Source organism: Myotis davidii, unplaced genomic scaffold (genome assembly GCF_000327345.1).
Source record: "Myotis davidii unplaced genomic scaffold, ASM32734v1 scaffold599, whole genome shotgun sequence".
Classification (NCBI taxonomy): domain Eukaryota; kingdom Metazoa; phylum Chordata; class Mammalia; order Chiroptera; family Vespertilionidae; genus Myotis; species Myotis davidii.
Genome location: NW_006290772.1, coordinates 105,400 through 127,943, shown reverse-complemented (window position 1 = coordinate 127,943; position 22,544 = coordinate 105,400). Strand labels below are relative to the sequence as shown.

Below are 22,544 nucleotides of genomic sequence, written 5' to 3'. Positions count from 1 at the left end.
GTGCCCGCAACCAAGGTACGTGCCCGCAACCAAGGTACATGCCCCCGACCGGAATCGAACCTGGGACCCTTCAGTCTGCAGGCCGACGCTCTATCCACTGAGCCAAACCGGTTTCGACCATGCTCCCTTCTTTTACAGGTGATTGAGAACACACAACACATGACTTAGCCTGTGTCTCATAATCTGAAACTGTGTGTCTGCTAATTGTTACACTTTTAATGGGATACCATGCACATTGAGGGTTGTTTACCAATGGGTGATTCTGTTACAATAAAAGCCCCTCCCTGTATAGTGTTCTAAATGTAGGTCATTACCTGCTTCCCACCAAAAGCTCCCCTCACCTCTGTCCCTTCAGCCTCTCCTGGAATCATTTTCCCCTTGTTCCCTAATTCTCCTCTAATTCCTTTTCTGACAAGGGCCGTTCTAGCCTTCATGTCTTGGTAAACCTGTGGCCTTAGAAGGATCTGGGAGTATACATGAACTCCTCCTGCCTCTGGCATGTCTCCTGTCTTCCTGGGCTGAACCTTCCCCACCTCCTTGGACACAGGAGCACTTGGCTTCCTCGATAGCACTGTGAACCCCAGGCCTCTGTCTCAGGTCCTTTGGCATCTTGGAGTCCATGAGGCTAGATATAGAATTGTCTTAATTGAGCCACAAATGGCACTCACCGGCCTGCCCCCTTAAAGAGCTGAAGGGCTTGCCAGCCCAAGTAGCTGAGGCCCTGTCCTATGCCCATGCTGTTTCTGCTGCTTCCGGGACAAAGGCCACCTCATCTTTCAGGATTCAGCTGAGATATCACTGGCTCCCAACCCCTCTTTCCTCATGGACTGGGGCCCCAGACACCCTGTGCTTTCCTGTCATAGCACCTGTACCTGAGTTGGCATGGCCAGTACACCCATATCCCCACAGCCAGAGCTCATGGAGAGCTGGATCTGGGCCTTGCATCTTTGTATTCCAGTGCTCAGTACACTGGCATTCAGGAAGTGTCTCGAGTGCCTATTGAAATGATTAAACCTGCAAGATTCCCTCCTGTCCTGGCTTTGTTGTCAGATCTAAAAATACTTGTGGAGACCTGCTATGTGTCCGGCCTTCTGAGGCACACCTGTTGAAGGCACCCTGCCTGGAATTTTAACCAGTCAAAATTCTAATGCTGCTGACAGCCAAGTTCTCTTTCTCTGGTTATCATTCTGTGCAGCTAGCTGGTTTATCTTGTGCCTGGGGGGTGTTTTCCCCGGACATGTTGGTGGGAGGACCTTTGAGCTCAGAAGACAAAGATCCTAAATTAACAGGGCCCCATTCCAACCCCAGCCCCTGCCTGTAGGTGAACCAGACCAGGCTGGGAAAGAGGTTTTCTGCTTGAGAAAGGGATGCAAGGAACTGTTTTGAGTGGCTAATGAGGTTGGGACTCTTTCCTGCTTGGGGCCCCACATCATAGGCTCAGGTGCCACGGGCAAGACCTGCATTTGAACTTCTGACAGGTGGCAGGCAGATGGGCCAGCCAACTGGCCTGCGGTGCTGTGACTAATACCTAATGGTTAATGGTTACACCCTTTGTAGCTGGCACGTGCCCTCCATTGTGTGCTATAGCAAAGGGCTTACTATCAAGTTCCCGGTAACTGGCTGCCTGATAGTCACTGTGGAATGCCAGTTGCCATTAATATTTGAGAAATTCTTGTGCTCTGTTTCAGGGCTGAGGCAGAGCATGGCCTGCCTTCCCATCCTGTGAAGATGCCTGCTCGGAGGGTCACATGCCTAAACAAGTTGGTGAATGTTCCCTGTTGTTATTGTTTAGAATTAAATTTTCCTCTTGGGCCCAAGTGGTTTGGGATTTTTCTGAGTCTCCATTTGTTTCCTTCTCTTGTTTCCTCTTTCCTGGCTACACTAGATATAGTGTGAAACACCCGGCTCAAAAATCACAGTATCGTAGAAGAGCTGGACTCATAAGCAGATCATCACAGTAAAATAGATTTGGATAAGGAGGGGTAGAGGGCAGCCAGGGTCCCCTCAGCCCTGCCTGGGAAGTTGGGAAGGGCTGGAGAAGGAGGGCGCATTTGGGCTGAGGCTTGAAGTAGATTGGACCAAAAGAACGGCTGTGTCCCGTCTTTCTTCCCAGCTGTGGCCATGCCCTGTTCATGTGTCCCGGGGGCTGCAGTTGGTGCCATTGCAGTGGGCAAGGCTCCTGAACCTGCCGTTGGAAGGCAGGTAGGGCCAGATCCTGAAGGGATGGATGGTTGGGGAACCAGAACGTGATTTCAGGTAGAGAGAGAGTGGGGCAGAGCACTTTGGGAGTCAGAGCTGAACGTTTTGAAGTCACATAGAGTGTGTGAAGAATGGGAGCCATTCAGGAAAGCAATTGGAAGTACAGGACTTGTGTTCACAAGAGGATTCTAGGTTGAGAAAACGAAGGACTCTTAAAAAAGGGACATTTAAGAGGCAGGCAGAGGAACAGGAACAGCTACAGCCAAAGAGGTGAGGAGACACACACGAGGGAAGGGTTTCAGGAGGCCCAGGGAGTGGAGATCTGAGAGCACTGGGGTCAGCTGTGTGTGCTTCGGGGAGATAAGGGACGAAAGGTGCCTGTTAAATGATCTGGCAGCTAGGCAGTGAAGGTGGAAGGGGTGGGAGAGGGTGGGAAACAGATGTAGCCCTCTCTCACCAGAAGTTTGATGGGGAAGGAAAGGAGGACAGGCATAGCTGGAGTGGAGTGTCAGGTTCTGTGAGTGCCGTTTGGGGTCTCTATAGCAGCAAAGAGGGAGCATTAAAGATGCAGGAGAGTTGGGGTCCCCAGGAGGTGAGATATAGGACCAAGATCAAGAGCAGGGTCAGAGAGGAAAAGCAGCTCCTGCCTGGCACCCCATTCTCAGGAGAGAGGGAGGGTGAGGGTTGGGGGTGGATATGAAGCTGTAAGTTAGTGGGGGGAATAGGAGAGGGTGCCTCTGAGGCATGCCAAGAAGGGCTGCCACGTCATGAGCAGGACAGCGTGATGTTTCCCTCCACAGTTGGGGTTCGAGAATGGAGCAGCACTCTCTCAGTCTGGCTTCTCCCGAGGATTTTGCCTACGGCTGAGACAGGAGCACAGAAGGGGCTTGATGGAACAGGTGTAGGCTGAGCAGGCAAAGACATAAAGCCACAGGGGGCTGGTAGTTGAGGGAGATGGAGTCATGTGGGTGGGAAGAGAGCAATGGAGAGTTCGAGGAAAAGGTTAGAAGAGAGTGGGGTTGTGATATGCTACCTCTGGGTGGAGCAGTTTCTGGGGCTGACCAGGTTGTGGATAAAATGCTAGCAGTATAAAGGCTTCTGAAGGTGAGGAGCTTCGCACCAGGGCTGCCTACTCAACCCGCAAGCTCTGTGATGGCAGCCAAGGAATGGAGGCCATGAGCTAGAGAGGAGGCTGGTCCTGGGGACGTTCTGGAGAGAGAGGGGCAGAGTCCTGGGGAAGTCCTAGGGGAAGGGCCAGCAGGGTCCTGGGGAAGTCCTGGAGAGAGGGGGCAGGGACTGGGGAGAGCTGGCTGCTGTCTGACCAGGAGGAAGAAGGGTGCATTCTGGGAGAGGATGAGGTCATGGGTTTCCCACAGACATGTTTCAGAGAAAGATGGGAGGTGGGAGTGAGGTAGGTAAAAAGAGGGCACCAAGGCAGGGGAATGTGGAGGATCACTGACAGTGGTCACCTCAGTCAGTGACAATGTCACCAGCAGCCATCCCTAGAATTGGGAGTTATCCTACAGCTGGGGCCTGGGGTTCTAGACGAAGTCCTGAACCTGTGTCTCTGGGGGCTACAGCAGATTCCTGAGTTAGGATTGGGCATTTCCCTGGCCTCTCCCCATGGCTGGGTGGGAGAACTGGGCCTCTTGTGAGGAAATTAAACTTGACTCAGGCTTGAGAGGAAGGTTCCTGCATAACATAAAAGGAAAGGGTCCACACCACCTGGAGTGCATTTTGCTCCAGGCCTATCCCCACCCCTCTGGTTGTCTAAGGTGGATGGCTTCAGGAATATCTCCTGACTCCTTATCTCCCTCCACCTTCTCCTGCACAGAAACCTTTCCAGCTGTCCAGTGGTCCCTGCCGCCCTACTGTAATGCCCTGCAAGCTAAGTTACACTCAGCCATCCAGATGTGCATTCCCCTCCTACACACAGGTTGTTTTCCCTTCCCTGTCCTGCTGCTACATTCTCCACCTGCCCCATCACTGGCACTCTGAGCATCTCCTTATCAGGCAGTGAACATGCCCAGTAATTGCTGTGTCTTTCCTATCCTCAGACCTCGCACACCTGAGGGCTGGAGTGAGGTGCTGTCACCTTTGCATGCCTGTCCCCTGATGCCAAGTTAGTGTTCAGGGACTCAGTCATTCTGCTCTGTCCTGGCTTGCTCTGCCTCTACAAGCTCTACCTCACTGGGGATTGATGGTCTCTAAGATAGAGGGACTACTCTCTGGCCAGCATGGCTCAGTGGTTGAGCATCGACCTATGAACCAAGAGGTCACAGTTCGATTCCCGGTCAGGGCACATGCCCGGTTTGTGGGCTCGATCCACAGTGGTGGGCGTGCAGGAGGCAGCCGATAGATGATTCTCTCTCATCATTAATGTTTCTATCTCTCTCTTCCTCCCTGAAATTTTATTTATTTATTTATTTATTTTTACTTTTTAAAGATAGATAGAGGGACTACCCAGAGAACAAATGTTCTGAATCCTGCTCTGGGGATACAGAGGAGTGTGCGTTTTCCACATGGAACTCTTCAAGCCAGAACAGAGCACCTTATTGCCCCTCCTTTCTGTCCTTGCCCAGTCATCTGTCAGGCTGGAGCTGCAGCCTCCTTCCTCTTAGTTCTTTGTTTTCTGGTTCCACTCCTGGGAAACGGATATAAGATTGCTCAGACTTGGAGAGGAAGAACTGAGACACAGCAGCTGACACCCACAGAGTGTCCACCCTGTCCTGTGGTACAGTGACTAAGGCCCAAACAGGCCGAGCCCTGGGTCCTTCAACTGTGAGCTGTTCTGGCAGCCAAAGTGAGGTGTGATTAGGCCTGGGCTAGGTAGGGGGCAGTAGGAGTGGGTAGGAGTCCTGGGAGTGCCAACCTCACTCTGCACAAGGGTGCCTCTTGCCCAGTGGCACCACATTTGGCACTTTGGAAGAGTCCTGGTTGGGGGGGGGGGGCTGTCTTTGAGGTCAACTGGGTGAGAAGTTCACGAGCCAGTGTGGGCCTCTGGGCTGAGGGCTGGGTATCTGGGCAGGACCTTGGCACAGCAGCCCACGGTTCTGCCTCCAAACTGAGCAGCTTTGGCATTTGCTTGACAGGTACTTTCAACTTCAAAATGGAGTGCCACCTCTGCCCCACCAAAACCCTACCCTGGGCCAAAATTCTCTGTTCAGTGCTTGGGTGCTGCCCCCCACCATTGGTCACCTCATCTGGTAGAATCCAACCCCTGGGCAATCTCTTGGGTCCACCCCATCTTCTCCATTTTCCCTGGCCAGGCTTGACTCAGCCTTCCTCAGGCATCCTCTTCTGGACACTGCCCTCCTTCCTCCTGAACCACCAAGGGGATTTTTCTAAAATGCACTGTTGCTTAGGATCTCCTCCAGCTCCTTAATGTGGAGGATGGCATTCAATATTCTAGTGCAGCTGGCTCGAAAGACCACCAGCCCCCCTCTTATCCCATCTTCAGCCACTGCCTGCCTTAGGCTCCCCAACTTGTTGTGCCCTCCCTCATGCACCCATTCTCTACCTTCGCATTGGATGATATACTCCCCATCTTTATAGTACACTTGGGATACCATTGCTCCTTCTGTATTGCTCACGTGGACCTTGGTGGTCTTCCAGGGCCCTGCCTGGCCTCACAGCACTTCCTGCTTAGGCTGTGATCATTACTCTCCTGGAGAGCCATCTTTTACTCTCTTGTCCCCAGTGTCCTGCCCAGGACCCAGCACAGAAAAGGTAACTCAATATGTTTGTCAAATCAATAAAAATTTGGGATAAGGAGAGTCATGATGGGGTACTGGACCCCCCAGGAAAGGTGGTGTGAATGGAAGGTGTAGTGCCCATGTTGGTTGATGGTTAAGGTGGAACGCCCAGGCTTAATGTGAGGGTCTCTGTTTGTCACATGAAAGTAAATTTGTTTTCAAATCCAATTGTTTGGGAAAATCATGTTCCCCACTTAATAGTTGATGAACATAGAGGTCTTATGACTCATCAGACCTGGACAGCAGGTGGTATTGAGAAGCCAGCCTTGAGCTTGCTGAAGAGGGCTTGCTGTCCCACATGGGAGAGGGGTCTTAGGCACTGTGGTTTACTGTGAGTGTTCTGGAGACTGACACATCAGGAGTAGTTCTCTCTGTACTTGGGGACCCCACAGGTACCTCTCTCTATCCCAGTTTCCTCCTCTATAAGGTGGAGCAAATCCCCATGCTATGGGGTTGTCCTTAGAATTAGAGATAGAAATGCAAAGCTAAATCGCCTGACAACCAGCAGCTGTGGGATTTGTGTTTGGCAGTCCCTGAAAATAGGGTGGGAGAGGTCCTGCTAAACCCCAACTGCTTGGTCCTGATGTTTCCCACCCCACTGTCCACAATAAGGTTTTGCCCTTCCTTCTGTGTCCACTTTTCCTCCTGCCCTGGTCCTGATCAGAAATCTTGGAGTGCTGCATGCATAGCAAGTAGGTTCAGGGAGGCCTGGCTCCTCCCACTCCAGATAGTCCCTTACCTCCTGTGAGCACAGATTGGGGAGTTCTCTGTTGGGGCTGTGGGCCTGCAGCCGCTGAGGGGAGCCCCTAATACATCGTGTCTCATCAGAGTCTGATGTGAACTTGCCCTTGGCAGACCCAAGACAGTGTACTTTGGACAGAGGTGGTCATCATGACAGGATGGGGAGCTGGACAGAGGTCTCCCCGACAGCAAGATAATATTTTGGGGAAATAGAGGTCACTCATTTCCATGTATGTTTTTGTTTTTTCTTTTTAAGAAATATTTGCTTTCCATCAGGTAGCCTGAATTCTCAAAAACAGACACAGTGTGCCCTAACTGGTTTGGCTCAGTGGATAGAGCGTTGGCCTGTGGACTGAAGGGTCCCAGGTTCGATTCCAGTCAGGGGCATGTACCTTGGTGGCAGGCACATCACCAGTGGGGGGGTGTGCAGGCGGTAACTAATCAAAGTCTCTCATCGATGTTTCTAACTCTCTACCAGAGCCTCTCCCTTCTTCTCTGTAAAAAATCAATAAAAATATATTTTAAAAAAACAACAACAAAAAAACAGACACAGTGATTGTGAGGAAAGGGGGTGTGAGGGTCACTGGAAGGGGCTTTCTGGGGGGGAAGCAGCAGCACAGCACAGAAGGGGAAGAAGGTCTGTCAGAGTAGCCACAGTGAGAGACTTGTGTGGGTCTGTGGGAGAACCGCAGTGGGGGCCTCCCGTGGCTGCACCTCTTTCGTGGGAGCGGGTACTCCAGCCCCTCTGCAGGACTGGTCAAGCATTGACCCACGCTGTCACTCTCCAGACACCTCAGAGCCAGTGCCAGGGGACCCCAAGGAGCACTAACTGAGATGCCCTTGGGACATCTGAGCTGCCCTGGCATGTCAGGCTAGGCTGAGTGCTTTCTATAAACAGTCTCAGTTAATCCTGGCAATAGGCATTTAAACATATCCATTGAATCACATCCCTTCGCTGCTTCCCACTCTGAGTCCCTCTGTGCTGATAATAAAATTCAAATCTCTCCCTGTGCATGATCCATGCTGTGGGTATCTCTGCTGCTCATGCTCTTGCTCTCTGTGCTCTGCCATACTGGTGCCCTTATTTCCCCAGAGCACACTAGGCCTGTTCCTGCCTCAGGGCCTTTGCACTTCCTCTTCTCATTGTCCAGAGTGACTTTTTCTCAGCTCTTCTGGCTGCTTCCTTCTCACACTTAAGCTCAGGTTGGGAGAGGTTTGCCCTAACTACCCTAGCTAAAGTAGCCGCCACCCTGCAGACAGGCTATGTGGTTGGTGTCCCCATTATCCGAAATGATCATTGTCTGCAGTTCTTGGAGTCTAACAGGATGAGTTGAATTTTTCCTCTTTTCCCTGAATTGCAGGCTAGGCCTAAAGCTGAGGATAAAAGACCCAAAATACAGGTGACCTTTGGACAACATGGGGATTAGGGGGCCCTCTTGAAGAGAGATCAGGGGACCCGTCCTGCAGTTGAAAATTCATATATAACTTTTGACTCCCCAAAAACTTTACTAATAGCCTACTGTTGACTAAAAGCCTTACCAATAACATAATTGATTGACACATATTTTTGTATGTTATATATATTTATATGCTGTATTCTTACAATTAAGTAAGCTAGAGAAAAGAAAATAGTATTAAGAAAATACATTTAGCTTTAGCTGGTTTGGTTCAGTGGATAGAGCGTTGGCTGGTGGACTGAAGGGTTGGTCCCAGGTTTGATTCATGTCAAGAGCACATGCCCGGGTTGTGGGCTCGGTCCCCATTAGAGGGCAGCTGATTCGATAGTCCTCTCGTAATTGATGTTTCATTCTCTCCCTCTTCCTTCCACTCCGAAATTGTCAAAAATATATTGATTTCAAAAAAAATAAAAAATAAATAATAAATTTGGGATCTTCCTGCAATTTATTTAAAGAAAGAAAAGAAAAAGAAAATACATTTACAGTACTGAAAAGAAAAAAATCCTTGTATAAGTGGACCTGTGCAGTTCAAACCTATGTTGTTCAAGGGTCAGCGGTACTTCCCTACATTCCAGGCAGCTGGGGCCGGCCCCCTCCCACTTCAGAGAACTAGCCCTTCCCCCACCCCCATTCCTGTGCAGTGAACTTGGGGGGTGGCCTTTAGGTGAGTGCAGTGTTTATGGTGAGAAACCATTCCCTCCCTTCCTCCCACTCTGAGTCTGAGGGAAAGTGCACCTGCTGGCCGGGCCCTGCTGGCTGCCTGCCCTGGACTGCCTGGGCAGGGGTGAGTGGAAATGAGAGAGAGTGGGATGTCACCCACACCCCAGCCAGTGAGCCCAAGTAAGAGCTGAGCCCTTAGGTGTTTCATGGGACTAATGATGGTGAGGCAGATTGTGTTGGCAGCTCTGTTTTACAGACAGGCGCCTGCCTTTCAGGAAAGAGCCATGGCTTGTTTGAGGTTCAGGCAAACAAGTGGCAGAGCAGGACTTTGAAGCCAGACTTGTCTGACTTGAAACTGGATCATTTCCCACTTTTGCTCCTGCCTCCCTTCTCTCCCTTGACCTTTGTCAGGAGCTGGGGGACTGTGGAGAACAGGTGAAGCCATGTTTCGTGTTGGGGAGGTGTGGACAGTGTTGTGTGATGGCTGCATGCTGCAGGTGGAATAACAGGGAGAGAGCATCACATCAACCCTAAAACTTATGTAAACTCCCGAGTGTGAGTATCTAACGGAATGGTTTTGTTTTTTATCTGTTTTCCGCCTCCTGAGTTCACCATCTCAGTAGCCAGTCTTTAAAAATCTAACTCAGCTGTGAATGTGTGTAAATATAAGAAAAGGCTTTGTAGGATATAACACGTGAGCAATGGATGATTATCTTAGGTGGAAGAGGGAGTAAGAATGAAGGGATAACATAAACAGGATTTTACATTTTTACTCTGTAATTGTGTATTCTTTGACTTGTTTATGATTATGCATTTGTGTAAAAAGAAACCTAAGGAAACCATCCTGGACCTGGTTTTATAGATGCCTAAGAAGGTCACTGCAAGTCTGTTTGCCCGGCCCCAGAAACAGCATGCCCTCTTTTTGGATGGCGTCTTGGGGAGGAGGCCTACAGGGGTCCTGGGAGCTCCTTCAGGGTCTCCTGGGTGTGGCCTTTCCTCAGAGTCCCTCTGAACCCAGTGTGTCTCTGGGCAACTTGCAGCAACAAACAAAACTGTGGGTCCTGTCTGAAGGAACTTTGCAAGGTGCGATAATCACTTTTGGAGTTTCCAGTTTAATATTCAACCTGAATCTGAGGCCAATTGAGTGAGGGTTGGTGCTGTCCTGCCCTGCTCTTGTTCTGTTTATAAACATGTTTATTGCTCCGATAAGGAGCTGGTTCTTTTCACACAAACAGGATGGGCCTGGGGTCCCTCCAGAGTAGTGATGGCGAACCTATGACACGCGTGTCAGAGGTGACACGCGAACTCATTTTTTTGGTTGATTTTTCTTTGTTCAATGGCATTTAAATATATAAAATAAATATCAAAAATATGTCTTTGTTTTACTATGGTTGCAGATATCAAAAAATTTCTATATGTGACAGGGTACCAGAGTTAAGTTAGGGTTTTTCAAAATGCTGACACGCCAAGCTCAAAAGGTTCACCATCACTGCTCCCGAGGTTAGTGGGCTCAGAGCCTAGAATGAAGGATTTAAAAGCTTTAGGTAATTTGCACATGGAAGATTGTGGAGTGCAGCCTGGGCATGGTCGTGGGTGTGTGAGTGGGCCTGTTTTCCTGGTCTTCAGAATCTGGGGAAGAAGGAAATCCTCACTGCCGTTTCTCCCAGAGCAGAGCAAACAAATCAACCCCAATTTGAGTTTCTTTTCTTCTGAGGAAGAAGGTCCCAGTACTGGCAGCAGGCCTGGTTCTACTGTGGGTGAAGCTTTTCCAGTAAGATATATTAAATGGATGTTGTCAGAAAAACTTATTTTAATTAATGTTTTCTATGGGAAAGCACAGTATCAATGGATATACTGTATATCCAAAGGAATTGAAAACAGGGACTTGAACAGATACTTTTACAGTGGGGCCTTGACTTACGAGTTTAATTCATTCCGTGACGGAGCTCGTAACTCAAACTACTCATATGTCAAATCAAAAAGTGAACGAGTGAGACACGTGATGCTGGGCTGATGTTGTGGCGTTCACTGTGACGTTCGCTACGCCAACTAGCAGTGGGGTATCTAAAGCTGGCTTGTAACCCGAATTTTAGCTCGCAACTCAAAGCAAAAAATCGGCCGAGTGACAGCTCGTATCTCGAAAAACTCATTAGTCGGGACACTCGTAAGTCAAGGCCCCACTGTACACCTGTCTTTACAACAGCATTATTTATATTGCCAAAATGTAAAAAGGACCCACATGTCTAGCAGCAGATGAATGGATAAACAAATTGTGCTCTGTTCATATAATGGATGTTATTTAGCCATAAAAAGGAATGAAAATCTGATAAATGGGGGCAGGGACAGGGATGAACCGGTAGAGCACAGAGGACTTGGGGGGGCAGTGAAAATACTCCATATGATACAGTAATGAGAATACTAGTATATGTCATTTTACATGTGTCCAAACATATAGAACAGTGATGGCGAACCTATGACACGCATGTCAGAGGTGACACATGAACTCATTTTTTTGGTTGATTTTTCTTTGTTAAATGGCATTTAAATATATGAAATAAATATCAAAAATATAAATCTTTGTTTTACTATGGTTGTAAATATCAAAAAATTTCTATATGTGACACGGCACCAGAGTTAAGTTAGGATTTTTTAAAATGCCGAGCTCAAAAGGTTCGCCATCACTGATATAGAATGCATAACACCAGGAGTGAGCCTACATTAATCTGTAGATTTGGGGTGATTATGATGTGTCAATGTAGGTTCATCAAGTATAACAAATGTATTACTCACGATGGGCGATTTTTGTTGTTGTTAATCCTGACCTGAGTATATTTTTTCATTAATTTTTAGAGTGGAAGGGAAGAGAAGAGAAAGAGACAGAGAAACATTGATGTGAGAGAGACACATAGATTGGTTGTCTCCCGCACACACTCTGACCAGGGCTGGGGATCGAGCCTGCACCAAAGTACCTGCCTTTGACCAGAATCAAACCCGGGCCCTTCAGTTCATGGGCTAACGTTCCATTCACTGAGCCAAATGGGCCTGGGCATGGAGGGGGATATTGATAATGGAGGAGGCTATACATGTGTGGGGGAAGGAGGTATATGGGAAGTCTCTGTATCTTCCTCTTAATTTTGCTATGACCCTAAAACTGCTTTAAAAAACAAAGTGTTGCCCTAGCCAATTTTGCTCAGTGGATAGAGCCTGTGGACTGAAGGGTCCTGGGTTTGATTCTGGTCAAAGGTACATGCCCGGGTTGCGGGCTCCATCCCCCGTAGAGGGTGTGCAGGAGGCAGCCAACCAATGATTCTCTCTCACCATAGATGTTTCTAGCTCTCTCTCCCTCTCCTTTCCTCTCTGAAATCAATACAAATATATTGAAAAAATTTTTTGAAGCATGCTATAAATATAGATGAACCTTAAGGACATTATGATCAGTGAAATAAGCCAGACACAAAGGACAAATATTGTATGATTCCACTAATATGAGGTGTTTAGAATAGTCAGATTCTTAGAGACAGAGGTTACAATGGTGGTTGCCAGGTGAAGGGGGAACTAGGAGTTATCGTTTAATGGGCACAGCGTTTCAGTTTGGGAAGATGAAAAAATTCTGGAGATGGATGGTGGTGAAGTTGCACAAACAACAGTGTGAATGTACTTAATGCTACTGAACTATACACTTGTAAATGGTAAATTTTTTTGTATATTTTACTACAAAAAAAGAATCAAGGTGCCTTCTTAAGATATCTTCTCACAATACAGGTGTTAAATTATAATTCTTTACTTTCCACTCAATGTTCTTAAGATATTTTTTGCTTTTTATATTTTCAGATGAATGTTCTAGATTCAAGAGAAACTGGAATGATCTGGTCAGTTACCAAAACTCACTGAAGCAAACCCTTGTGACATCTCCAGACACTTCCACCATCACAGGCAGAAAGGTTAGTGTGAGGCACATGGGCAGACTATTGTAAAGGCCAAGGACAGTAGCCTTTAGCAAAAACTGTTAAATTGTGGTATCCTCAACATAGACTTCTGTCTTGCTGTTCACCTGCAGTGACCTATCAGCCAGAGTCTCACATAGCACATTTCACCCATTTTTAAATGTCTGCCTGAATTTCAATAGTTGCCTCAAATGGAGAGATAGTGTCAAATCCCCCAATACTTCTGGTTCATTTGGATATAAAAATGTCTAATTTTGCCTTGGCCTGTGTGACTCAGTTGGAGCATTGGCCCACACACTGAGGAGTCTCGGGTTCAATTCCCAGTCAAGGTCATGTACCTGAGTTGCAGGTTTGATCCCCAGCCCCAGTCGGAAGGCAACCAATCAATGTATCTTTCTCACATAGATGCTTTCCGCCCCCCTCTCCCCACCCCCACCGCGCCCTCTTCTCCCACTTCCCTTCCCCTCTCTAAAAATCAATGAAAAAAATATCCTTGGGCCCTAGCTGGTTTGGCTCAGTGGATAGAGCGTCGGCCTGCAGACTGAAGGGTCCGGGTTCAATTCCAGTCGAGGGTACATGCCCAGGTTTCGGGCTCGATCCCCAGTAGGGAGCATGCAGGAGACAGTTGATCATGTATTGATTCTCATCATTGATGTTTCTATCTCACCCTCTCCCTTCCTCTCTGAAGTCAATAGAAAATACAAAAATAAAAAATAGTGATATTAAAAAAATATATATCCTTGGGTTTGGATTAACAATCAATCAAAAAGTCTAATTTTGAAGCTGTAACAGCTTTATTTATTTCTCAGCCTTCATGTCTACTCCTCACTAGTATTTCTTCTCTAGTCTGCCTAAAGCCTAGCTAGCATGTTTAGAAGGTTAAGAGCTGGCCTCTGAATTCTAGCCCAGGGACAGTGGGGCAGAGTAGGGTGTCTCATCATTGATTCGTGATACACAGCTGGTTAAAGGCCTGAAACCTTCGAGAACTGAAACAAAGCATATCTTGACTTAAATAGGTCCCCTTAACCAGTGGATCCTTTCATAAGGCCCACAGGCCACAGGATGGTAATGTGTGGGAGCCTGATAGGCCTTCCATCCCTAACTGAGAGTTGTTGTCAGGCTCTCTTTTGAAGCCCTTCCAGGAACTTGTTTCTAGCTTCTTGATATTCATAATCTGTGTGACCTATTACAGTAACTTGATAAGCTCCATGAAAAGAAGTTACACTCCAGAGTTCATAGTGACCTCTCAGAATATCCACCTATCTTAAATGGAGCCCTTATAATACTTCATATAAAGAGTCAAACAAAAACATATTCTCTAAAATGAGAACCTTTATACACATGTATTAAGCATGGTTTTTAATCCTACAGGGCATGGGGTGGCAAACAGGTTAGCAGAAAAGCCTCCAGAGGTGGCTGGAAGATTTAGCTGCTCTTTGCCCCTTCCTGGCAGCCCAGGGCCCTCCTCCCGGGTACAGCCTGCACTATGTACTCCCAGGGGTACAACTGCTTTGTGGACAAAGACAAGATGGACACTGCCATCCAGGACCTGGGACCCAAGGAACTGAGCTGCACCGAGCTGCAAGAACTGAAGCAGCTGGCCCGCCAGGGTTACTGGGCCCACAGCCATGCTCTGCGGGGGAAGGTGTACCAGCGCCTGATCCGGGACATTCCCTGCCGCACAGTCACTCCCGATGCCAGTGTGTACAGTGACATTGTGGGCAAGATCGTGGGCAAGCACAGCAGCAGCACCCTGCCCTTGCCTGAGTTTGTGGACAACACGCAAGTGCCCAGCTACTGCCTGAACACACGGGGTGAGGGTGCTGTTCGGAAGATTCTGCTTTGCATTGCCAACCAGTTCCCTGACATCTCCTTCTGCCCCGCCCTGCCTGCGGTCGTAGCCCTGCTGCTGCACTACAGCATCGATGAAGCTGAGTGCTTCGAGAAGGCCTGCCGCATCTTGGCCTGCAATGACCCCAGCAAGAAGCTGATCGATCAGAGCTTTCTGGCCTTTGAGTCTTCCTGCATGACATTTGGGGACCTGGTGAACAAGTACTGTCAGGCAGCCCACAAGCTGATGGTGGCGGTGTCGGAGGACGTCCTGCAGGTCTATGCGGACTGGCAGCGCTGGCTGTTTGGGGAGCTTCCCCTCAGCTACTTCGCTCGTGTCTTTGATGTCTTTCTGGTGGAAGGTTACAAGGTGCTGTACCGCGTGGCATTGGCAATCCTCAAGTTCTTTCACAAGGTGAAAGCTGGACAGCCGCTTGAGTCGGATAATGTGAAGCAGGACATCCGCACCTTCGTCAAGGATATTGCCAAGACGGTGTCGCCTGAGAAGCTGCTGGAGAAAGCATTCGCCATCCGCCTCTTCTCTCGGAAGGAGATTCAGCTTCTGCAGATGGCCAATGAGAAAGCTCTGAAGCAAAGGGGTATCACCGTCAAGCAGAAGAGGTAGGCTGGCCTCTGGGCAGGCTGCTAGGGGCCCACTTAGGGTGGGGCTTTGGTGGAATACATCCTGGGGACTTAGGCATGAGCTTGTCCTGCCAGCCTCTTGGTCTGCCTACTGCCAGCCAGCCTCCTGTACATGGATAGGAAATGATAGGAAAAGAGAGAGGACTTTCCTGGTTACAGCCATAGGCTGCTGAGGCAGCTGTGGGAATGAAAGACACAGTCACTGTCCTCAGGCCTGAGGCCCAAGGCGGAGATGAAAGCTGGGTGTTGACCATGTGGTCAGAAGACCAAAGAGTGGGCCAGACTGGCTGCCTCTGGTCATTTCTTTTCTTTTCTTTTCTTTTTTTTTTTTGCGGCCCCTCTTCTACCCCTCCAGCTCTGGGCTCACTTGCTGCTGGACATGCCCCCTGCCCTGAACTCAGAACCCTGGGGAGCAGGGATGGGAAGGGCCCATGGTATCCTGATACTGTCTTGGTACAGTATGACCTGATACAGATGACATGACTGTAGGTGTGAAGGCCTTTCTTCCAGGCCAAAGGCAGACATGTCCTAGACATCAGTACTTACTACTAACCTCTCCTTGTCTGTTTTATTTTTCTTCTTCTTCTCCATGTCCGTTGCTTCCTCCTGTTTTTCAGTGTTTCACTTTCTAAAAGGTAGGTCTGGAAACCACATCTCCATGCCTGGATTCTCTCTGTCTTCTGGCCTGGCTATCCCAGGGTCTGGCTGCTTGTGCTGGCTCTCAGGGCTTGCTTCTGCAGTGCTGCCTTGGAGCCTGGCTGATGTTCAGGAACCATCTGTTTGTTCTTCTGTCTGTCTGTTTGCTTAGTTGCCTCAGCTATGCTCTCTGTTCGTGCTTGGCTGGCCTTGAGCATTGTCTTGCCAGAGCTGACTCACTTTCTGTCCCCATTTCTTAGAGAAAAGGTGCTTTTGTCCTTGTCTGGGCTGGCACTCTCCCCTCTTAGTAAGGAGGGGATGGGAGTGGGGCTCCAGGGAACAGCTCCACCCTGTTTCTTCCTGAGGGTTCCTTGGACCAGGCTTTAACCTGGCTGAACAGGTGAGAAGTTCCCTCCAGGCTTAGCTTTCAAGAGATCCAGTGCACACCCCCAGGGTAGGGGGTATGGTCAGGCCTGGGGTTGCAGGTGTGCACTGAGTCTCTCCTGGCTCTCCCCAGGCAGTTTGTGCACCTGGCTGTTCATGCGGAGAACTTTCACTCGGAGATTGTCAGTGTGAAGGAGATGAGAGATATCTGGTCCTGGATCCCTGAGCGATTCGCCCTCTGTCAGCCCCTCCTGCTCTTCTCCTCACTGCAGCATGGGTACAGCCTGACTAGGTAATGCCGGGAGACTGGGGAGGCTAGGCCTGCCCTCCGAGGCCCCGAGGCATGGACTCTACGGGTCAGGTGGTACTGGAGGGGCAGAGGGAGTGGTGAAGTTGTCCAGCTTCTGGTTCTATCTGTGCTTCCAGGAAGTCACACTGAAAATGGGCCTGTGAACCTTGGCATTTGGGTGAGGCCCTGCCTCTTCTTGGGGCCCTAGAATTGGGAAGCCCTTTTCTGGGCTTCTCTCACTCCCAGGCCACCCAGATTCAGGGGGCGGTCATTACTGTACATGCCACAGCTCCATGTCCTCATGTAGGCATGGTGATGACATGGGAACTTACAGAACTATAAGAGGACGACTCAAGGCAACAGGCTGTGTGGTTCAGTACGCCCCACCCCCACTCTGTCAGTCCACACCCAGGAATAGGTTGGCCCTATGGGGCTGGGGCTGTGCTGGACTCCCCAGGGCACACTGCCTCCCTGGCAGCTCTGTCAGGTTCAGCACCCCCGGAGCCCCAGACGCTCTGGCTTGGGTCACAGGTGACCCAACAGAGGCAACACAGGCAGAGTTGGCCCAGCCCACATGGCGGGGACTGTCTGTAGCCCCATGAGCATTATGGCACAGCCAGAGCTACATTCGCCCAGCCCCAACCTCTGTGTGACTGAGGGACAGCTAATGGAGCTGCCAGGGCTGCCAGCCAAGCACTGGGCACCTGGAGCCACCACAGTGGCAACCTCAGGCTTCCTCACATACTTCCCATTGCCAACAGCTCCCACATGCTTGGACTCTGAGCTTTCCTAGAGCAGGGACCTGTTCCTCTTGTTTTTGCTTCTCCGAAGCATCTGGCACACAGCTCTGCCTGCTGGGAGCAATTTGCCATGCTTCACACCAGGGCAGACAGTCCTGGGGCAGCTGACTGCTCACCCTGCAGACCCTGGGGGAGCTCCCCCTTGGCTGAGAAGAGTGCCCAGTCCAGAGTGTTGCTAGGTCCTTGGCCATAATGCCTGGTCCCCAGGAGGTAAGGAAATGCAGTCCTGGGCCCATCTGCCCCTAGCAGTCCAGGTTTCCCAGGCGCTGTGAGTGCTGTCAGCAAAGCTGGCTAGAGGTGGTGTGGGAAGGAGTTCAGGAGAACTGCTTTCCATCAGGACTGGTACGTGTGGTCTCTTCCCCCAGGTTCTATTTCCAGTGTGAAGGACATGAGCCCACCCTCCTGCTCATTAAGACCACACAAAAGGAGGTGAGCAGGGACCAGAGGGAGCCTGGGGTTCTGGCTTCTGAGTTTGGGGTACTCTGCTGCTCCTGTGCCCCTGCAGCCTCCACCCAGCATTCCCACACTTAGGGGCACAGAGCAGAGCCACCGTCCACAATGAAGTGAATCTAGCCTCCCTATCTGATCCCCAAGTGCCCAGGGCCTCCTTGTTTCCCCTGAGGGCCCAGGCCCTGCTGACACAGCCTGGCTACTTAGGAGGACCATTGCAGAAATGCTCAGTAAGCGAGGCCCAGCCTCCTCCCAACACAGCGGGCCAGCACCAGCTGTCAGCTGCCTTCACTTGCCTTCACCCCCTAACAGGTAGTTCTCAGGGCCCTTTCTGCTACAGTATCTGTCCCCTGGAAAGTCACCAAGACTAGGGAGGTCAGCGCTCATGTGCCCCCATCCTGGGGGTGAGAGAGGGAGGAGATAGAAACATTAATGATGAGAATCATTGATCACTTGCCTCCTGCATGCTCCTTACTGGGGATTGAGCCCGCAACCCAGGCATGTGCCCTTGACCGGAATTGAACCTGGGACCCTTTGGTCCACAGGCTGACGCTCTATCCACTGAGCCAAACCGGCTAGGGTGGTAGAAACTTCTGGTTCAAGTGGCTCCCAAACCTGCACCCATGGGAGTTTTAGGCTCCTCATCCCATTCCAGACTCTGTCTGGGTTTCCAGGAGGAACCTGGGCATCTGTATCATAGCAGGTGACTGATTGTCAGACACTTGGGGAAAACCCTGACTTTAATGGTGAAATCAAGCGCTTTGCTGGCTGACAGGGGGTTGGAGAATGTTGTTGAGCAGGCGTACCTCCTGGAAGCTCTCATCTGAGGGGCCTCCTTGGGGCTGATGCCCACAACAGAATGTGGACATGGGGCCATTCCCATGCTTGAGGGCCAAGGAGGGAAGCAAAATGAAAATATCCCAAACGAACTGATGGCAGCCACCCCTCCACCCCCACTCTCACTGCTAACCCCACGCCCTTCAAACTCTGACTTCCCACACCTCTCTTCACCTTCTTCGGCTCTTGCCCTCAAGTGGGAGTGAGGGTTCAGTGACAAAGCTGCGATGGTACCGTGGCCCCGAGGAGGCCTTAGCAAAGGGATGCTCTTGCAGGCCAGCACGGTACAGCCTCACCTTGGGCCTTTCTCCCCAGGTGTGTGGAGCTTACCTGTCAACAGACTGGAGCGAGAGAAATAAGTTTGGAGGCAAACTGGGCTTCTTTGGGACCGGAGAATGCTTTGTGTTTAGGGTAAGTGGGTTTCCCTGCAGGTGCTCTAAGATCAACAGGCCCAGCACCCCTATCAACCCTGCTCACGTGGCCCTGTTTACTTTTGTTATAGCCGTTACCCTGCGGGATAACCTCTCGTTTTCCTCTGGTTTGTGATCATTAGACCGTGAGATCCATGAGAGCAGGCAGGCCCTTACCTGCCTTTGTGGCACCGTCTCCTCAGCCCTGGCAGGAGGCCTCACACACAGAGCTCTTCAGTGAAGATCTGTGGGAGGAAAGTGGCCAGAAGGCCCTGCAGGGCACAGGGTGCCAGCTCCTCATACTTTCCTCTTCAGTTGCAGCCGGAGGTCCAGCGCTACGAGTGGGTGGTCATCAAACACCCAGAGCTGACTAAGCCAGTCTCCTTGGAGACCTCTGCCACTTCGTCCCGGCACTGCCACTCCGTGTCCTTGTCCACATCCTCATCCTCAGACCCTGCTGACCGCCTCTCACCGTTCCTGGCCACTCGGCACTTCAATCTGCCCTCCAAGACTGAGTCCATGTTCATGGCTGGGGGCAGTGACTGCCTCATCATAGGTGGGTGTCTCACTTAGCCTTAGAGAAGGGTACAGGGTCATGGGTGGCCAAAGCCCCTGGGTCAGTCATTGCTGACTCAGATGCAGGTGCCTCACCTGAAGGACAGGCAGAGCCCCCGTGGTGGCAGAGGAAGAAAGCAGGCATGAGGAGCGGGAGTAGGGGCAGGTATCCTGGGTAAACCAGCTGGGAAGTGGACTCCAGCCTAGAATTTGGACCCGGGCTGAGGGCTGGCAGCCTTTGGAGGGTTGAAGGTCGGCCCTGTGGTTTTAGGCCTCTAGCAAGGCTGGGGCAGGGACAAGTGGAGATGCTCAGGGGCAGGAGGAGAGCACCTCCAGGGCAGTACCAGACAGAGGGGCAGCCACTGACTGAGCATCCTGCAGGTGGAGGGGGCGGCCAGGCTCTCTACATCGATGGTGACCTGAATCGGGGCCGCACCGGCCACTGCGACACTTTCAACAACCAGCCCCTCTGCTCTGAGAACTTCCTCATCGCTGCTGTGGAGGCCTGGGGCTTCCAGGACCCCGACACCTGCTGACAGGCCTGTGCTGATGGTGACCAAGCTGCCACTGTGGGATGGGGGGCGGTGGGGTGGGGCAGGCTCTCTAGGGAAGAGGCAGTGAATGAAGATCCCCTCACCACATGCATAGGCAGCATTGGAATACAGCTGGGGCCCTGATGCTGGGCTGGGCAGGGCTACCAGACTCTGCTCAGACTTTCTACTGCCTCCACCTTGGTCTCAGGTCCTAACTCTCCTCTGTGGGGCCATCCCCCACTTGCAGCCCCTGATCCTTAATCCCTTCATGGTGGAGACAGAACTAGAAAGGCGAAAGGAACTGGCTGCCAAGTGTGGGTCTGTGGCACCCCCTGCTGGTGCCTCTTTGCATGGCTTCTGTGCAAGGCTCTGCAGCCTTCTGCCTGCCCTGCTGCTCTGGCTCTCCAGAGGTGTGTTGGTCCTGAGAAGACACAGGTGCCCTGGGGACTTTCTTGGCAGGAGCATCTGCCTGGGGCTTCTAACCCAGTTTCCTCCTTCCCATGCTGGCCTCCTGGGGCTGCCTCTTGGACAGTTAGCCTTAAGGTGAAAGAGGTTGGGGAAGGCAGGATCTATGCTGGGCTCTGGGCTCCTCCCAAGGGAGGGCGAAGGGCCAGTGGGATGAAGGATCAGAATGGACATCATATGTTCTTGTGTTTCTGCAGAGTCTGAAGCTTCTTCTGGGCCTCACTATGTACTCACACTTGGAGAGACCTCCCAAGATGGCTAGGGGAGGGCCCTCTGACCTCAAACCAGCCAGCTCCATTTCCAGGGGCCTGCCTGGAGAAGCCTGGACCCACGGAGCCTTCTCCAGTTCTCTTCCTCACAGTCAGAACCTCCTAAGCTCTCCTGCAGTCTCTGTGGTGGCCCTATATCTCCTCTATGTCGCTGCAGTGACCTGGTTCCCAGGATCCCATCCAGACTCCTCAGCATGTCGTGCTTGTCTCATCCAGTCCTCCCCACAAGTCCGTGTGCCAGGTCTGCACCCTCCCTAACTCCCTGCCCTCACCGCACCTTCAATGTGAGCCCCTCTGCATGGCATGTGTGTTCCCTCTGCATCCCTCTCACAGCACTGTGATCGGCTACATAGTGTGACTTCCTTGTGCTGCCACCTTTCCTCTTCCACCCTGCCCTGCCTGGTTCTGCACTGGACTCATGCACAGTAGGTGCCAAGTAAAGCTTGACCAATGAACACTGCAAGGAGCAGCCCTCTTGCCCTATGACCTCCCTCAGCTGGTCCTGAGGGCCTGGGCACCCAGGAGGGAAGAGGGGAGAAGCAGACACCCAAGTGACTGTGCTGCAGCAGCCTGGGCTGCAGGTGCCAAGGATTACTGTCCTCCAGCCAGCCCCCCCTTCCCTCAGTGTTCCTACATACCACATCCCTGCCCATCTGTACACTGTGCTTGCTCTTCTTGTGGTGTCCACCTACTCAAACTCCTCTGAGCCAGACCACAGTGGGACTGAAGAAAGGATCAGGAACCCCGTGTGGCTTTGGACAAGCCAATGAACTTATTTGGAACTCAGTTTCCCCAACTGTAAAATGGGACCAATCCTGCTCTGCTGTCCCTCCAGGACTGTTGAAAGGCTGTGAGTGGAAAGGTGCTGGGAAGTGGTGTCACTGCTGACCCACCACCCCAGATCACTGCAGCCCTCGCTACTCCCCCTTCCTCTGAGCCCCTACAGCCCTCGCTTGTATTTTGGTGTTATTAAACACGGTCTCATTACATGGTCCAAGTTTGATCTCTTCAACCGGAGGAAACTCCGGGGGCTCTTCCCTCCAGGCTTATCACCAAATGGGACCCTGGAGGCTGCACCCCACTATGCTTGTCAGTGTTTTATCACCAGAATGTTGAAGGTCTTTTAAAAACATAGCTTTTCAGAAGCAGCTAAAAGTTTTTGTTATTTTGTTAATCCTCGCCTGAGGATTTTTTTCTTTGAGTTTTAGAGAGAGTGGAAGGGAAGGGGAGAGACAGAGAAAGATCAAGATGAGAGAGACACATCAATTGGTTGTCTCCCACATGAACCCCAATGAGGGCCGGGGATTGAGCCTACAACCGACCTACCTGCCCTTCACAGGAATAGAACCCAGGACCCTTCAGTCCACAGGTTGAGGCTCTACCCACTGAGCAACCCGGCTAGGGCGCCAACGGTATTTTTTAGTACTATTTACATAGCTCCCTTGCCGGGAGCCGGTCCATCCTTGCTGCTTGACACAGTCACTGCAGGGAAGAAGCATCTGCACAGCATATGTTTCAAGGGACCTGGCGTATATGGCATACTGTTCTTGATGTGTTTGCTCCCCTTCTTGGCACCATGTGTTTTAACCAAGGTCACCTCTCCGAGAAAGGTTGTTTCCCCAAGTAGGGATTTCCCCCTGAAATTAGGGAGGGAATAAAACCCCTAAACTAAGTGCCAGGCGGGTATG

The 22,544-nt window shown here is 50.9% G+C and overlaps 1 protein-coding gene across 5 annotated transcripts; it reads left to right on the top strand.

Annotated features, from left to right (window-relative positions):
* Positions 1-1,677: 1,677 nt before the first annotated feature.
* On the top strand, positions 1,678-21,846 carry TBC1D24 (TBC1 domain family member 24). 5 transcript variants are annotated; one of them, XM_006763889.2, is made up of 10 exons: positions 1,678-1,760; positions 12,644-12,753; positions 14,128-15,207; positions 15,846-15,863; positions 16,382-16,540; positions 17,703-17,766; positions 18,940-19,035; positions 19,350-19,590; positions 19,971-20,141; positions 20,785-21,846. In XM_006763889.2, exons 3-9 carry the CDS (start codon positions 14,243-14,245, stop codon positions 20,123-20,125), a joined length of 1,698 nt encoding a protein of 565 aa, XP_006763952.1. In that variant the 5' UTR covers positions 1,678-1,760; positions 12,644-12,753; positions 14,128-14,242; the 3' UTR covers positions 20,126-20,141; positions 20,785-21,846. The 5 variants fall into 5 exon arrangements, with proteins under 5 accessions (XP_006763952.1, XP_006763953.1, XP_006763954.1 ...); XM_006763890.2 differs by having other exon boundaries at positions 1,720-1,764; XM_006763891.2 differs by lacking the exon at positions 1,678-1,760 and adding an exon at positions 9,245-9,367.
* The last annotated feature ends 698 nt before the right edge of the window (positions 21,847-22,544 follow it).

What these genes read in the sequence shown, in the direction of transcription:
- TBC1D24 (XM_006763889.2), top strand. Translation starts at nt 14,243, where the DNA reads ATGTACTCCCAGGGGTACAACTGCTTTGTGGACAAAGACAAGATGGAC. An exon ending in TTAAGACCACACAAAAGGAG is followed by an intron (nt 17,767 to 18,939) that starts GTGAGCAGGGAC and finishes CTTTCTCCCCAG; the next exon opens with GTGTGTGGAGCTTACCTGTC. An exon ending in CAGTGACTGCCTCATCATAG is followed by an intron (nt 19,591 to 19,970) that starts GTGGGTGTCTCA and finishes AGCATCCTGCAG; the next exon opens with GTGGAGGGGGCGGCCAGGCT.